This window comes from Condylura cristata, unplaced genomic scaffold (genome assembly GCF_000260355.1).
Source record: "Condylura cristata isolate star-nosed mole 26May11 unplaced genomic scaffold, ConCri1.0 scaffold00022, whole genome shotgun sequence".
NCBI classification, from domain to species: domain Eukaryota; kingdom Metazoa; phylum Chordata; class Mammalia; order Eulipotyphla; family Talpidae; genus Condylura; species Condylura cristata.
Genome location: NW_004567123.1, coordinates 19,329,197 through 19,347,347, shown reverse-complemented (window position 1 = coordinate 19,347,347; position 18,151 = coordinate 19,329,197). Strand labels below are relative to the sequence as shown.

The 18,151-nt window shown below is 45.9% G+C and overlaps 1 protein-coding gene across 1 annotated transcript; it reads right to left on the bottom strand.

Moving 5' to 3' along the window:
- Positions 1-3,199: 3,199 nt before the first annotated feature.
- PXMP4 (peroxisomal membrane protein 4, 24kDa) lies at positions 3,200-14,265 on the bottom strand. The gene is made up of 4 exons (XM_004687276.2): positions 14,101-14,265; positions 9,523-9,585; positions 6,931-7,129; positions 3,200-4,510 (listed from the first exon to the last, which is right to left on the bottom strand). Exons 1-4 carry the CDS (start codon positions 14,211-14,213, stop codon positions 4,247-4,249), a joined length of 639 nt encoding a protein of 212 aa, XP_004687333.1. The 5' UTR covers positions 14,214-14,265; the 3' UTR covers positions 3,200-4,246.
- Positions 14,266-18,151: the final 3,886 nt, after the last annotated feature.

Genomic DNA, 18,151 nt, shown 5'->3' with positions numbered 1-18,151 from the left:
AGAAGCCCTCTTTAAATCCTCAGAAGAGAGCCCAGTGTCTCCCTCCCGCCCCCCCCCCCGGTCCTGTGATCCTGCGGAGACCCTGATTACAGTAAAACCTTACCCACAATGCTCTGCAAAGCTGAAGTAAGATTCACCTTCTGCCTATGAATCTCAGACAAGAGGAAAAAACCCAAGCATTTCTTTTTTATAAACACCCTCTAATTGATCAAAGAAGAACCCCATCTGAAGTCCCAGAGTGTGGCAATGTGGGTTTCACTCCAGGAGGTAGAGCACAGCAGTGTTCTGGGTTGAGAGGGTTTCAGGTTCAAAGCCTGGCTCCTATAAGCCCAAAATATATTCATAGGAGTGAGAGAAGTGAACATTGTGGAGAGACACCATCTCCAGGCTCCAGTCTGGAACCTGCGATGAGGAGGGCGGGAGTAGTGCACATCAGAGGCGGCAGTTTCTTGGCGTCCCACCCAGTGAATCATCCCGGCTCTCACGTGGGTCCACTGAACAAGCTCTAATTTGGGAACGGAGCAGCAGAAGGGCCCCAAATTAACTTCAGCTTTGTCTTTCCCTGTTCACTTGGCGTTGTGGACCTGCCTGAGCTATGTGGGGGTTGGATGTGGGAACAGCTCAAAGCATCAATATCAGATTACTGACCAAAGAGAAACCAAAGGTACAGAAGACGGGAGGAGAGGCCAGAGAGGCTGAGGTGGCAGGGCCATGTGACAATGTCGTGAGACAAAGATGGCGGCCACGCCGAGCCTGTTCAGGGGAGGCCGTACTGGGAAGGCTGCAGCAAGGACCCCTGGCTGGAGAGGAGGTGCTGGGGGTGAGCTTACATGTAGGAGGGAGCCTGAAATTTCCCATTATACACCTTTTGTATTTTTTAAGTTTTGCACTGCTTACGCATTACTGACTAGTAAAAATTACTGTTGAGATTTTGCATGGCAGAAAGCCTCATAGTCATGTAGCAGTTCCTGAAACCACTGTGCTGTTTCAGGAACTAACGTTAATGGAGCGCTTTCTGTGTGCCAGCGGCCCTTTGGCACTCCCTGTTGTACAGATCTTAGAAAATGGAAGCTGAGCTAGGAGGCAACAGAGTGGGACTCCTCCCAGGCCTGCTAAAAGCCAGAGAGCTACAAGGACCACACTGCCTTCCTCCCTGGAGTGAGCAGTTGGAGGCACCAGCTGCTCTGGCAGGATCCAGAGAGATGCCATCTGTGAGGGAAACCTATTCTTAGAGAGCAGAGACAATCAGTGGTGAAGCCGACCAACCCCCAGCTGCATGGGGGGTCGTCAGGAGGACAGGCAGCCAAGGTCTGCCTTCACTTAGGGGGCAGCACCGGCTAAGAACAGGGCGTACTCAGTTCTTCTGCTCATGCTTTCATCTCCATTTGAACATTATATTAGCAGTAACAGCAAACATCTACTGAGTGCTTACTTTCTGTGCATCATATCACTTGATCCTCCCGACTACCCTGTGAAGTGTGTTCTATTAGAACGCCTGCTTTACAGATGAGGAAAGAGGCACAGAATGGTTAAGTCACTTTCCCAAGGAGACTGGCTGAGTCCAGGCACTCTGCTCCAAAGCCTGGCCCTAGGCGTCATGTTCCAGTGCCCCTTAACTGGATGCAACACAGGCCAAGTTTTGTTTGGGTTTCCCCAAGAGCAGGCCCCAAGACAAGGAATTGAGTGCAAGTGGTTTACATGGGAAGTGGTCGCAGGAATCAGGTAGGGGAGTGAGGAAGGGAGACAGGGAAAGAGGGGGTCTCAAACAAGTGACCACAGTGGACAGCCAGTGCTCAGTCCTGCTGGGCCAGAGTGCACCTCAGAGTTCCCCCATCCAGTGATAACTGGATGAAGGGTACAAGTGAGGGGTATTCAACAGTCATGGCTAAGGGCTGTTCCTGGGATATGTTAGTCCTCCAGCATTGTAAGTCTGCTCTGGGCAGCGAGTGAATGCCAGTAGCTAGCTAGTCTCAGGCAGAAATTCACAGCTGGAAAAGTTGGCTGCTGTGTGCTGAAGAGGTAAATTAGAGGGGCCATGGATGGGGCACCTCCAGCATCTGCTCAAAAGCCTGCTTGCTGGTGGTCAGGTGGTCACCTTCTCCCCTCCCAAAAGTCTTTAGATCTCATAGACCTTATAGGGTGAACTTCGGAGCCCAGAGCTGCAGTATAACATCATGGCTGAGAATACAGTTAAAGCAGGCATAATCCTGCCCTGACTACCTGGAAACTCTGCAAGTGTTTCCTCACTTGTCACATGGGATAATGGTTGCCTCTACATCATTTCCTATGATCCTGTTAACTGTAGATGTGTCTAGAACTGTTAGCAGCGGCAGCACCTGGGAGCCTTGAGAAATGCAGACCTTCAGGCTCCACCCCAAACCCAGTGAGAAAAGTTCTGTGTTTTAAAACTCTCCAGCAACTCGTGCACATTTCTACTAACTCCTAAAACATAAGAGAGAATGAAATACTCCTGTTAGACTAAGAGTCTGAAATGGGTAGACCAAAGATCAAATCTTCCTGGAAACCTGTTTGATTTGTCTAATGTGGTGATTTTTTTTTTTAAGATTTATTTTTATTTATGCATATACAAACTGGGGTATAGGGCAGAGGTGGGGGGAGGGGTTGAAAGGATTCACCAGAGACAGAGTGGACAGCAGAATTCTGAAATACACAGCTCTACTGAACTACACTACTGAGGGGAGCAGCAGGCGAGGCAGGAGAGGTCTGCTGTGCCATGTGGGTCACCTCCCTGGTGGGGGATCAAACTCATGCCGCACTGGCTGGCAATAGACTGACAGCACTAAGGCTAACCACTGAGCCACCAGGGATGCCCACGTGGTGATTTTAAATCCATTTTTCCACTCTCTCACAGTACCTAGAAATTACATGTATCCCACCTGCCAGGTCCCAGTAGGTATCTGAGCTTGCACCTATTCTGGAGTGGATTGTATTACCAGCCACCATTTGCACAGCATTGCTTGGGTTCCTGAGTTGAAAGTAAGGCACTGAAAAAAATATGGGCTTTGAAGTCAGAAAGATCTGGGTTCAAAGGCTCATTTGGTTATCATACTAGTTGTTTTACCTTGGGCAAGTTACTTCTCTCAGATCCTCAGTTTTCACATCTGTGACAGGAGGATTAAAACACATACCATTAAGGTTATTGCATGGATTAAAAATAATATGTGCAAAGCACCCAGAAGAAAGTAGATGTTCATTTTAATAGTAGTCAATAGTAGTAAAAGCAAGTCAGTTATACAAGTCTAATGTGAATACTGGGTATTTATGATTATATTCATTTTATGAGACTGAGGCTCTGAGGGGTTAAAGACCTTCCCCAAGGTCACAGAAATGCTGTGATACAAACCCTTGTTCTCCAGCTCTATGTCAGCACTGTCTACTAGAATGTTCTGCAACGATACAAGTATTCCATGTCTCTCTTGTCCAGTATGGCAGCCACTAGCCACATATGGCTACTGAGCACTTGAAATGTGGCTGGTTCAAGTTGAGGTGTACAGAACACCTGCTTCAACTCAGCACAAGAAAAGGGTGTAAAATATCTCAATGTTTATATTAATTATATGTTAATTAATTAATATGAGATTTGAGGTTAAAATAATAGTTAAGATTAATAACATCTGCTTTCTACTTTTTTTAAAGGTGACTACCATATATAGGTGTGTGCATGTGTGTGTGTGTGTGTATATATATATATATATATATATATATATGGCTCACATTGTGTTTCTATTGGACAGTAGAACTCTAGAGCTTCTCCAGTAGAACAGTACCTGAGACAAGGAATTTAATATTTTTAAAAACATATTTGTAACCCACTGCCCACCAGCAAGGAGCCCTCTGTTACAAAGGAACAGTCATAGAACATACCCGCCAGAGAGAGACTTCCGAGCCTTCCTCTGGGCTCGATGACCCCTGAGGCCCAGAGTGGGTGCGACTTTCTCTGGTCCCACAGAAGTCAAGCAGCGCAGCTGAATTCATGACCAAGGCTTCTCAGCCTGACTCAGTCGCTGGTTCCACCATTCCAGAGTATCTAATGGGATTTGAAAGTCAGGGCCTTTACATCAGCAAATGGAACCCTGGGCTGATAAAAATTGGAATCTGAGATCCTTGATCTTGAAAAGGCAGGATCTTCAGGAAGGATTCAGAAATGGAGCCAGTCTCGAGTCGCAGCTGACACTGCCTGGAGCCCACTCAGGTGCGGAAGCCCCCATAAGTGCCTCTGGTCGTGTTACTTGGCAGGGCGGCTCTTGTTGTAGATGAGGAAGTCTGAGATGTCATGCCACACATTGCTGTCCTTGTATAAGTAGGTCATGGAAGACTGCAGCGAGGGCTGCAGTGTGGCCTGGTGGTACTCAAAGAGCCACATCACCAGCCCCCACACCAGCCCAGTGAACAATGGGAATGGGTCCCACTTGGGTTCCGGGATGTAGCCCTTCTCCACAGCCAGACGGCCCAGGGCAAACAGGACACGTGATGTCAGGTACATGTTGATCTGCAGGAAGGGAACATGAATTACTGGTGGGCACAGTCACTGGGAGCCCGCTGCCCACGCCCATGCACCCGGGCACCTCCTGTTGTGCCCTGGATCAGTTTCTCAAAGCTGATTTGAAAAAAAGATGATTTTAAGTGGTTTATAGCAGGTATTTTTTAAAAAGTGGGTGAGGTTTTTTTCCCTAAGATTTATTTTTCATTTATTTATGCATAAAATGATTGGGGTGTAGGCCAGAGGTGTGGGAGGGGGTGAGGGAAATATCCAGAGATGGAGTGGGGAGCACAACAAGCACTACTGAAATACACTGCTGAGGGGAGCAGCAAGAGAGGAGAGGTCTGCTGCGCCATGTGGGTCACCTCCCTGGCTGGGGATCGAACTCATGCTGCAGTGGCATGAGTTCAGTCATGCCTTAACCCCTTGTGCCACTAGGGAGACTTAACCCCTCGTGCCACCAGGGAGGCCCTGCTTGGCAATTTTTTATAAAGGTGAGTGCGTATATACCATATGACTCAGCAGTTGCACAATTGGACATTTACCTCAGATAAATGAAAATTTAAGTTTACACAGAAATGTTCCTGGCAGCTACACTCCTAATAGCCCCAAACTGTAAACAACCCATATGTCCTTCAGTGGGTGAATATTTAAACAAACTGTGTACATACCATGGAACACTACTCAGCAATAAAAAGAAATGAACTACTAGATAAAATGAACTACTAGAGTGACACTGGGAATTACGCTGTATGAAAGATGCCAATCCCAGGTTATATACTATCACGACTCCATTTAAGTAACATTTGTTAAAGGGCTTGACAGGATGTCAGAATAGCTGTTGTCTGGGATCAGGAAAAGGTGGGGAAGGGGCAGGACATGGGTGTGACCAGGATTTCTGGACTTTCGGAGTTCAAAGACCAGTGAAATTCCAACAAAAAGTAAAACTGGGGAAACTCGCAAAATACCAAACGCTCACATCCATAGACTCCACAATTCCAACTCTAGAAACTCATGGACTGACAACATGTAAGCAGAAATGCATGTAATGACAAAAAGCTTAAAAAAAAATAAATCCATCCATCCAGAAATATCTACCCAGAAAAGACCAGTGAACTCAAGACAGGGCCATCAGTTCAGCAGAGAATCTGCTGTGAGAAAGAATGAGGGCCTGCAAGAGAGGTCTCCAGGATACATTATGTGAAGGAGAAAAAAAGCAGATGATTTCTTTGGTGGAAAAGTCCCAGTGTGTACACAGATAGAAGTTCAGGTGCAGACAGACAATATCAGAAGCAGACACCGTTGCTGCGTAAGACAGCTAACCTGTCTGGGTAGTGGTTTTACACTTGGAGGGAGGTGAAGACTTTCTTTTTGATTTATTTTCTGATTTTATCATGACCTAGAAGTATACCAGGCACATGAGGAGGTGCTCAGCCTGCATCTTTTACATGAAAATAAGACATAGAAATTACAGCGGCAACTTTTCATATTGCCAAAGAAGGACATGAATATGACATTTAGTTTCATCATTACTTCATTAAAAAACAAACAAAAGGGTGACGCAAGGGATTAAGTCTAAGCACTGGGAAGGTATCAGCAGTCACTGCAGGAGTTTGATCCCCGGGCAGGGAGGTGACTCACATGGCACAGCAGACCTCTCCTGTCTCAGCTGCTGCTCCCCTCAACAGTGTATTTCAGTAGATCTGACTGTTCTTCTCCCCACTTTGGTGAATCCTCTCACCCACCCACTCTGCACCTCTGGCCTACACCTTGGCTCTTGTATGCTTAAATAAATAAATCTTTAAACAAACAAAAAAACCACACAACTTTAATCCAGCAAAAAAAGGCCAGTTAGAGAATAAAAGAAAATTCTCTGAATGTGTTAAGTTTTTTTTTCTTATTGTATTAATCATTTTATTTTTAATTTGAAGCGGGTTATTTAATTTTATGAACATCAATGAATACATGAACAGAAAATGACATCAGTGTTTTTTCAGGTTATAATGGGCTTAATTCTCATTTCATTCTGTATTAACAGTGATTATTGAATAATGTACAGATATTCTTCCATTCAAACATAATTCATTTATAGAAAACTGAATGTGTTAAGTTTTATTTGATCAGAAACTTACTCCACAGTCACCATTTTACCCCACATTTCACTGTAGAGCATTTTTCAATTTTTTTTTAAAAACCTTTGCCCAGAGAATAATAATGCACACACTATTTTGAGAACTGTGGGATTCTAGTTAACTGCTGGGTTTACAAATGTGGAAGCTAAAGGGGATGTGACTTGCCCAGGGTCACACAGGGACTAGTAAGTCAGGGACTCTGACACAGAAGGGAGCTGAGAGCTCAGTTTCTTCAACCCCCACACCCTCTGCTACACCTGCACCACGCCAGACCCCAGCCCCGTCCCAGGCTGTTACCTGGCTATTGATGTTATTGTTGTCCCCAAACACCAGCAAGCCCCCGATGACGGCAGACAGGAATGAGTGCGCCTGGTAGGTCTCGCCCTGCATGTGGGACTGCAGGGCACAGAGCCCTTTGTAGACAAACACAAAGCAGGCCAGGTTCCTCGAATGGGTGTACGTGGCCTGTAGAACGGCCTGCAGTTTCTCCCGGAGGCTGCACAAATACAGTGGGCCACTGTGAGCACAGGCCTGGCCTCCAAGGCACTCACCCTCAGGCCAGCGAAACCCAGCCAGTGAGGCGCTCACGGGCTGGTGCTCGTTCAGCCCAAGGTCCCCACCCTCCAAGCGCTGTGGGCTGGCTGCTCACTTGCTTCAGGCCTTGACTCCGTGCTGCCTCCACAGAGTGACTTTCCCTCATCACCCGACATAAAAGGACGTCCATCACATTCTGTCCCCTTAACCTGCTTTTTGCTCATAGCACCAACATTTACATGCTGTTTTATTATGTGTCCTTGACTCTGCCACACCCCATGGGAGCCACCAGCAAGCGAAGATTCTAGATCTGATTTATTCATGGTAAGGAAGGCAGGACAGGGCCTGCGCACATTAGATAATCAATAAATGAGTTGGGGTGCTTGGTGGTTTTTGTTTTTTGTTTTTTTTTTTTTTGAATAAAGAAATGAATGTGTAAGTGTATTATATATGCTGGCACAGCAGAATTCTCAGGGAAAAAAATAAGTAGATCTACTTGCTGCCCACATGAAGTTATGGGCAGTGGGAAAGGGAAACAAAATAGTCGTAAAACAAGGGTCAAGCTGTGACCCTTGAAGAGGTGATCCTGGGTCTGAAGGATGAGGGGTCATGAGGTCAAGGGGGAGAGGTGTTGCATCCCAGGCAGAGGAATCAGCCTGTGCAAAGGTCTGGGTAGGGATAGAGAGGAGGGAGTAAAGGAACAGAGAGAAATTCTCAACACGGGAGGCTGTGCAGAGAGGTGGCCCAAGCTAAATTTTGTCTTTATGCTGAGAAATGAACAGTAAGTAGGGGAATGATTCACCTTTCAATAATCAAGGACAGGAGCAGACCTTCCTGTGGGACATCAGTCAGGGCCAGTGAATGCCGGCAGACTGACAGGGCCTTGAGTGGGTCTGCTGAGACCTGTGGCAATCTGCCAGGCGAGCATGGACAGTCAGAAGTCAGCTGGTCTGTGCCCGCAGGCAGATGGGCAGAGCATTTCCAGCTCTAAGACAAAGAGCTGGATTTCCCAACTTTCAAATGCTGACACTCATCCTACCTTCAGAACATTTGGTGTCGAACCCGCCACCACCAACATCCACGCCATCATCTTAGCCATATTGCTGCAGCCTCCTAATCTACACTTCTGTTCTCTTCACCCTGTCCCCCACTTTTTAATTTGGCAGCAAACTCATCACTCTCACATTATCAAAAGATTACTCAAATATATATATGTATATATACACACATATATATATTCCTGTTTTACTTAAAAGAAAATTCAAACTTCTCTCTATGGCTTGAAACTAGACATACTTGGCCCAGGTCACCCTGTGATTTTCTCTTTGTTTTCTCCCCTCCAGCTCCCTCAAACTTACCTCAGGGCGTTTGCACTGGCTGCTTCCTTGACCTGAAACACCCCTTGCTCTGACACCACTTGGACAGCTCGTGCCCCTGGAAGTCTTGCGTGTCACTTTCTCATGAGGCTTTCCCTGCGTAGTTCTGCAGCCTGCCCGACCTCCATTATGAGCGGCCCCTTCCCCTCTTCCCTCGCTTTCATTTTTCTCTCCCACAGCCTGCACTGCCTTCTAGCATACGAAACGCTTCCTCACTCACTGTGGCTGTTTTCTGCTGCCTCCTGCTAGAACACAAACTTCAGGAAGGCAGCCATCACAGTCAGTTTTGTTCACTGCTGTATCCCTAGCACTTAAAAGTGTCTAAAATATGGAAAATGCTCAGTAACTATTGAATGGACGAGTTTCTATTGAAACTTGAAGTTCAAGTTTTAAAAAATGGCTTGGAGGACAAAACCCAAACACAAAAAAAATAAGTAAAATGAGGATACAGAAAATCTTATTAGCTGGTTTTAGTCGGTAGGCTATCCCTGGTATGATTCTGATAAGCTCCAGGTGAAGCTAAGTATGTTAAAAATTAGACCACAAGTGGCTTCTGGAAGTCCCTTGAGGAAAGAGTTACGAGCAATCAGAGGGAGGGAAGACATTTAGGGCATGGTGAGAAATGGTGTGGGTTGTGGAAGGGAATACAGGTGCGTGGAAGAGGAAGGGGGTTCCTGGGGTGTGTGATGGGTGCTGCATCAGCCAGTGTCTGTGCCTGGAATGCCAAGGACACCCCAGAGTGGATGGAGGAGAGGAGGATGGGGTGCATTTGAGGTGCGGCTGCAGAGCGTCGTGAAGGTCAGGCCTGGAAGGCGGGGAATGAGGTTTTCAAGCTGGGCTCACAGCTGCCCTTTCAGACTCAGTGGTGGCAGGACAGGGCGGGCCCAGCTGGTGAACTGCCATCCTAGCACGGAGAGTGACCACATTCCCTAACAGTCTGAGAGGTGTTCCAGGAGGGGCAGAGGTGTGGGGTCAGTACCTGCCACTCCGGAAGAGAAAGGTCATGACCAGCGCGTGAGGGGCCCGGATTTTGACTCCATAGCTGTAGAAACAACAACAAAAAACACACAATTACTCTGGCATCCCTACATCAGCTTCATTCTGGGCTCTCCTTGACTCTCTCCTTTCCCAACCTCCAGTCCTCACATCCTTTGGGGAGCGGAATTAATGCTTGCCTTCTAGTTAGATCTGGGTTCAGACCCCACCTGATAACCTCAGTGGTGTGGTCTCTGGCTTTTCATCAAACTTCAAATAAGTGAGTCTTGGTTAGCCCAACAATAAAAGGCAATGTCAGACCTCAGAGGCTAATTAGAATGCCAGTGCAGGAGACAACGCTTGGGAAGGAGGCAAGGCCCTCCACCATGCCACTCCGCTGGCTGGCGGCATGGGGTTGCTGTCTGGTCGCTAGCTTGACTTCCCCCCTGAAACCACACTCTTCTTTTTATTTTTTTAATTTATTTTAAAGATGTATTTTATTTATACATACAGGAGCTGAGATGGAGGCCAGAGGTGCAGGGGGGTGAGAGGATTCAGCAGAGACAGAGCGGGGAGCAGAACAGGCAGATAAACTGAAATACACAGCTGAGGGGAGCAGCAGGTGGGTCAGGAGAGGTCTGCTGCACCATGTCGGTCAGCCCCTGGCTGGGGATCAAACTCAGGCCGCTCATGTCGCAGTGGCTGGTGATAGCTTGACAGCACTCAGACTCCCTGTCACCAGGGACACCCCAGGCTCTTATTTTTAACAGATCACTCTCAGTTTAAAAGTCTCCAACACTTCCGCTACTCAGAAAAAAACCAGGCTCCTCCCTCAGCCACAGCCTTGAGAGTACTCAGGAATTTGGCCCCGGTTCCCACTTCTGCTTCACTCCTACCCTCCTTTTATTCTGTTCCAGCCCTACTGGCCTTCCTGGTGGTTCCCTGACACACCAAATTATTGCCTGCCTCTGGGCCTTTATCGAGGCTGTTCCTTCTGCCTGTGGAATACTCTTCTCTGCAAGATACACCTCTTCCTTCATCCTTGGTGAAGGCTCCTGACCCGCTTGTCTAAGTTAGGACAGTGTTTTCACTGCCACAGACCCCCAGACTTCTCAGTAGCACTTTATACTCCTGGGTTAATGACTCAATTAATTATTCATAATTCATAACTACTTTTCCTATTCTGATTATCTGTTTCCTCCACTATATTGTGGTCTCTGTGAGGATGGGTACTCTGTCTGGTTATCCTCTCCCAGCAGCTGGTGCTTGACATCCAGTCTGTGCTCAATAAACTGAACTATGAAGGGAGGTAATCTCCAAATGGTTCTATCTTTAGCTTGGTCCATCTTGAATTTAACACTAGTTAACTTCCCTAACGTGAGTCAACCTAAGTTAAATTCCCTAACATAGTTGCTACTTAACATTGTACTTCCCTCTACTTGTTCAAAATGTACCTCTTTCCAATACTATACAGAGGCCAACTTCAACTTTGTAAAAATACATTAAAAGAAAAAACAAACAGGGCCTTCCCTAGTGGTGCCAGGGGTTAAAGCATAGCACTGAGAGGCTGTTGGCAGCCACTGCAGCACAAGTTCAATCCCTGGCCAGGGAGGTGACCCGCATGACACAGCAGACCTCTTCTGTCTTGCCCACTGCTCCCCTCAGCAGTGTATTGCAGATAGTCAGCTTCTTCTGCTCCCCACTCTGTCTCTGGTGAATCCTCTTACCCCCGTCCCTGCACCTCTGGCCTGTACCCCAATTCCTGTATGCATAAATAAATAACTATTTTTTAAAAACACAGAGGAAATATACCACCATGTCCTCTGGGCTGGAGTAATATGGGAATTATCTGTTTTTTAAACTTTTCTGTACTTTCAAAAGCCCTAAGAGTAAGGGTTATTTTTTTAATTAAAACTATTAAAATGCATGTGAATGTTTCAAAATTACCTCAAGACTCACACCTCTTGCCCCCACCATCCTTTCTATCTCTTTTCAACAATGACTTTCATAGCATCTTAAAGACATATCACAAAGCGGTCTAAGGAATCATCCAGCATCTCGCTATTTTTTTGTAGCTGAATACTAAGTTCTTATTCATTAGCCTGCTCAACTGTTTCATTTTCAGAAATATAAATACTCAAAAATTCACATCCTTGTTTTTGACTTTTGTGTTTTGCTGAGTAAAAGCATCTGAATGAGATACAGTTCAATGTTTCTTCCTTCCATTCTGGACTTGAGATACTGAACAAGTAATTCCTGGACTATCCTGAATCCTGTGAATTTATTTTTCACCCATGAATTTTCAGGCTTCAACAAAAGACCCATTTTGCTCACTTTCCTGGGAAGTGAGCATGCACAAATCTCGTATCAGGGCTGTGGTACATCCGTGGTCACGTTCTGTACGTGGCTAGAGAGTGAAAACGATAGCCAATTCCTTTCTAGCCCCCACCCTTTGCTTATCCAGAGCCTCTTCCTGGATAGATGACATTGATGTGACTGAGGTGACATTGATGTGACCTAGGTTTCTCCACCTCTAGAGCCCTTCACAGTAACAGGGCATCCCTCCAGGGAGATGTCACATTTCTGGGACATGGACAATCTGAGTGCTGAGAATGGTTTTCATTCTTGAGGGAGATGTGGCAAAAAGCCCCCTGATCCTCCTTCCATCTCCTTATTTGAACCTCTGAGGATGAAGTGCTCAAGATCACATTCCCCTTCATGTTTATCTTCATTGTCTTAAGGACACTCAAGTGGGAAGCATCTGGTACAATTTGACTGTTGTCGATAGTCAATATTATGGAATTACTAATTTACGAAATGCAATCATGATAGTTTCACTGTATAGGAAAATGCTCTTATCCTTAGAGGATCTTAGAGCAACTAACTGTGTGTTAGTTGCACCCCAGGAGAATTGGGGTGGGATGAGGTATCTAAAATCAACGTTGGGGCAATGCTCAGTGGCACCAGAGCCTATATGGTACCTTGTCATTCATGCTTTGCCATTAGCATAACTTGCTTAACAAAAGGCCACTATGTTATCTTAGGGTTCACTCCACCCTGGTTGCACCATGGCATGGCTGATATGATCTGGCTAGAGCAAACCAACTGCTACCTGACTCTGGTGCCCATGGAAGCCAAGAGCCTGATCTTGGGGTCAGGTATCTCTGGGTTAGATACTGGCTCTAACCCTGACCAAGTGATGTGACCATGAGAAATGAGTTTACCTCTTTGAGCCAGTTTTCTCATCTGGAAAATGGAAATATGGCATTTCTTACTCTGCACATATATTCATTCATTCAGTAAATATTTGAGAGCCTACTACATTAACAAGAAGTAAAGAAAGATTCACATTCCATGAAATACACTTTGTAATGAGAGAGGCATATAAAATCAGAATATATGAGTGAACTACTCTATGTCAGATGAGTACTATGGAGAAAAAAAGCACTGTGGAGAAAAGTTAAGTAGGGAAGGAGGTGGAGTGTTTAGGGGTCGCCTCATTGGCACTGAAGCAGAGGCCTGGAAACGGTGAGGGGTGCGAGGCTTGTGGACATCCATGTGAATATAACAATAGTCACAGCAGCCAGCACATATCAGACACTTTCTAAGTATTTTGCACATACTGACTCAACCCTCTGACAGTCTAATATAGTTTATCATCCACATTTTATGGAAATGGAGGCTAAGAGAGGCTAAATGGACTTGCTCAAACTCACTAAGTAGGTGGCACCGGAACTGAACAGGAGACAGTCCACACCCTCACCACCTTGCCATGCTGTCTCTAGATGCCAACTCCAGGAGGATATTGATCTGCTGGATTCGCTCTCTGCTGTGTCCCCATTTCTGCCACAGCAAGATCTCAGTAAATGATAGCTGTTACACTTGAGTTTTAAAGGAGGTGTGGTCCTATACCTCTGAATAATATCCAGAAAACCAGTGTTACCTCACTCAGTCCATTAAAGGAGGTCAAATCCCTTCCAGTCACCAGACAGGCAAAATGACTCCTAGACCTCTCCTACAGATCTGATGGCTAGGGTGAAATCAGTTTGCCCAGCAAGTATTCGCAGTTCTTTTACTGCCAATCCTGAGGTTTATGCTCCAAGAGTCCTCTGTTCCAGAAGGGACCTTAGTACTAGCGTCACACAGACAAGGAATATGAAGTGGGCACCGACTGTTCAATGCAGGGAGTACAGGCAGGAGGCCCCGCCTGCCTGCTAGAGGCCAGAGGCCATTTTCCTGTTGGGCAACTGGGGCCACAGAAAACAGACAGGCCCAAGGGAGCACAATGGAGATAGGGAATAGGATATGGGCTCAAAAGAGGGGTTAGGGGTGGCATGACAGTGGTCAAGACACGAGGGCCAGTTTGCAAAGCACCTGGGGGGAATCCAGAAAGCAGCACTATAGGAGCCCTGGCTTCTATAACAGAACTCATAATCCAGTGCCCACCGCGTAGACGGTGGACACGGAGACCTAGCCACAAACTAGGGCTGCTCAAGGGCACAGAGCGAGAAGGTGCCAGGCCCGAAACCCGCTCCCTGGACCCCAACCAGGCCTGCCTCTCAGCCCGGACCGCTCCACTCACACTGCCCCATTCCGGAAGCCTTTAAGCACAGCCAACGCAGCGTGGTAGCGGCGATTGCGCAGCAGTTCGTTGACCACCTGGAGTAGCGCTCTCAGCTGCGGCGGGGCGGCCATAGCGCGGACGGCGCTCGGGGTCGGAGGCAGTAAGCCAAGCTCACTGACAACCTGCGGTTCCCGCAGCACTGCCCAGCCTCTGCAGCCCACAGCTCCTGGCAGCGCAGCCGCCTTGCTGTGCCATTGGATGTACTTCCTGTCACTCATACCACGACAGCCAATAAGAGAGCGCTCTCATCTCACAAGGTGAATGGGACCCCGGGTAGCGACCTAATTGGAAGAAAAGGGAGACATGGTAACCAATCAGTGGGCTCCGCCCCAGGGAAAGTTAGAATCACACGCCCGGATTTACCCAATCATAAAGCTCGTTTCCTTTGATTTAGGAGGTGTGTCACTTGTGGGTTCCAAAGATTTCTTAAAAGAGGACCCAACCTACCGAGCGCTGTGATGAAAGACCGGTAGTTTGTGACTCTGGGAGGAGCCAGGCCTCCTGTCTATACAAGAACACAGTAATGATCTTAAGCATCTCAGACTCTCAGACTTAAATCGCTAGGCACGCTCAATGGCGAACCTCTATTCCCAAAGTCCAAGCTCCTGTCCCTGGCCACAAGAGAAGACAGCACCCTCTGTCTCTTGCTTTGCTCTCTAATTTCCTTTTCTAATTTCTTGGCCTGGGCACTCGTCCCATCACTCACTACCCTACAGCCAAAATGGTTTGGCTGTCCCCTCAGCACACCAAGAATGAGCCGGTGTCAGCCGCTTTGACCTTGTTATTTCCTTGCCTGGGATGCACTGTCAGGTACAATTTTATAAGGTTAAAAACTGGGCCTCTCTGGTGGCGCAAGGGGTTAAGACTCAGCACTATGAAGCAATCCCGCAGCACAAGTTCCATTCCCCACCAGGGAGCTGACCCACAATGCAGCAGACCTCTCCTGTCTCACCCTGTTTCCCTCAGCAGTGTATGTCAGTAGATCCGCCTGTTCTACTCCACATTCTGTCTCTGGTGAATCCTCTCACTCCCTACATCTCTGGCGTACACCCCAGTTCTTGTATGCATAAATAGTAAGGTTAAAAAACTAATTTGCCCAGCAAGCAGTTTTGGGAAGCTTGGCTAGAAAAAGAAATTGAGAAAGGTGCCTTGGGAGGAGGCCAGGAAACTGACCACCATGACCAGAAAAACCAGCCCAGCTCCAGGAAAGCAGAAGCAGAGGCCAGGACATGTTTCAATGTCAAAGGCCAATTCAGGAGACCAGACATCCAAAATAAATAACTGGGTGCAAAATGGCACCACAAGTTAGAAAGCAGAATATAAAAGAGCATCTTAAATCCTCCCTCATGCACTGACTTCTCCCATCTTGCTCTCTGCTCTCTTGCCGGGTATTTCAGTAACTCTGTCTTTTCTGTTCTCCACTCTTTCTCTGGGGAACTTTTCACCTTTGTGCACCTGGCCTCACCCCAATATGCACCACCCCAGTACTTCCCATGACAGGCTCCTTCTCAACATTCACCATTCACGTTTCCTATCACCTCCTCTGAGAGTCCTTCCTAGATACCCCCTCTAAGGTATCACTGCCCACTCTCTGATTCCTTATCCTTTTAATTTTCTTCATAAAAATTTAACTCTTTGGAATTGTTTGCTCTGTGTTCATTGCTCTGTGTTCATCTATGAAGACAGAAATCATGTTACAGTTACAGTTTTCTGCTGTAACTCCTGCACTTACACATGGTGTACACCCAACATATGCTTGTTGAAAAGATATAGTTTTGGGTTATGTCTCATTGATAGGTGATATTTACACATGATGTCATGGTATGGAGTTATCTTTGGGTAACATGATGAGTGGTGACTATGGCTTCTGAGGGTGTCCCATGGAACATGGGAATTGTGGAATTTATCTGTGACATTATTGACTGGCTCAATGTCAGAGGTAAATGAAGAGGAATTATGGTTGGCCTATTTTATCACTGAATTTTTTTTTTTTTGTCATGTAGACTGACTTATTCAGGTAATCCTTCCTCTGAAAATAGTAGCAGCATTAGATAAAACATAAAAATAACCTCTAAAAAGCACTCACATGCTTAAAAATCTGGACAATGTGCAGAGTAAATGTTTAGTGATTGAGTAAAAGACAGTTAATAAAATGACTGGAATATTGGAATAGTACATTAACTATCATACAAGGGCATTTTCCAATATTGTACCTGTGAGTTTCAGTTTATCAACCATGCAGGGTCAGATGGACAGAAGTGAAAGTCCAATTATATCTAAGGAGGGGAGTTTTTTGTTTGTTTTTTTTTTAAGATTTATTTATTAGTATATACATAACTGGGATACAGGCTAGAGGTGCAGGAGCAGTGAGAGGATTCACCAGGCACAGAGTGAGAGTGGGGGGCAGAACAGGCATTTTGACAAATTACACTGCTGAGGGGAGCAGCGGGTGGGTCAGGAGAGGTCTGCCACGCCATATGGGTCACCTCCAGGGTGGATGTTGTTTGAACTCATATTGAAGTGGCTTTAGCTTCTTAGTGCTGACCCGCTGCACCACCAGGGAGGGCCCAAGGTGGAGGGTTTTTTATAGAACAGTCTCACATTAAGTGTTTACTCCAAAGGGTTTTTGCCCTCAAGTTTAATGAGATATAAACCTGCTGCATTTCCCAAACCACTAGCCTCAAAGGTGTTCAGAAAATGTTATCGTGTCTGAGCAGAACAGTTGAACAAAAAGGAAAGGAGAATTTTTTTTTAAAGCCCTTCCTTGGGAAGTTGTGATGACTGGTGACTCCTCTCACACCTTAGGGAGTACAGCCTGAAAGCCCAAGAGATCTCAAGCCATGCGTAGGTAACTTGAATTTAGGTAATAATTGACTGGAAATCCTTGGCAAAAAGCAAATGCAAAGGCTCACTGAAGAAGGGCAACATCTACTTTTGTCTTGAGGGAACCACCACAAGTGATTTTTAAGGGACTGACCAGCACACGGTCAGAGATAACCAGGCATCTAAGACTTCATGAAGAAGCAAAAAAAAAAAAAAAAAAACCCACAAAAAACAGACACATTATGTGAGAGCATTACAGTAGGTCTACACAGATTTCAGATATTATAATCCATAGAAATTGTGCACAGAGTGTTTAAAATTGGAAAAATAGTTATAGAAAATAGAAAACTGTATTTTTAAAAATACAGAAAATTTGAAAAGAAAGGAAACAGAACTTCTGGAAATGACACCTGATAACTCCCATAAAGATCAGCTACCAAGCCCTAATATTTGGCCTAGATCTGGAGAGGATGTTTAGAAAATATTTGGTTTTGCATGGTCTTCCAGAGTGCTATCTTTTGCTAGTCATTTCTCCCAGAGATTAGTAAATTTCCACTCTCAAAAGAACTCCCAGATACTAAGGTTAAGAAGTTGCCATTTGGAAACATTTATTGTTTCTCAGTAGTAACTTTTTAAAATTGCACACAACTCTGAGTTCCTCAGATTTGGACTTGTTTATTTACCTTTTCCCAGAAAAATTGCTTGTATCTCACCATTTAATTTTCATAGCAAACTTAAAAGGCTGGTACCATGATCATGCCTATTTAACTGATGGGAAATGCACACAGAGAGGCAAAGTAACTGTCTAAGATGAAAGAGCTAACAAGTGATAGAGTCATGATTAGAATACAAAACCCCCCAGACTCTAAACTTTTAAAAATGTATATTTATTTTTATTTATTTATGTTTACAAGAACTGGGGTATAGGACAGAGATGGGGACTTGATGGGGGCGGGGCAGTGAGAGGATTCACCAGAGACAGTGTAGGAAGCTGAAGAGGCAGAGTGACTGAAATACACTGCTGAGGGGAGCAGCGGTGAGACAAAGACAGGAGTGGTCTGCTGTGCCATGTGGGTCAGCTCCCTGGCTGGGAATTGAACTCATGCTGCAGTGGCTGTGATAGCTTCATAGTGCTGCACTTCTACCCGTTGCACCACCATGGAGGGCCCCAAGGTGTTAGGATTTA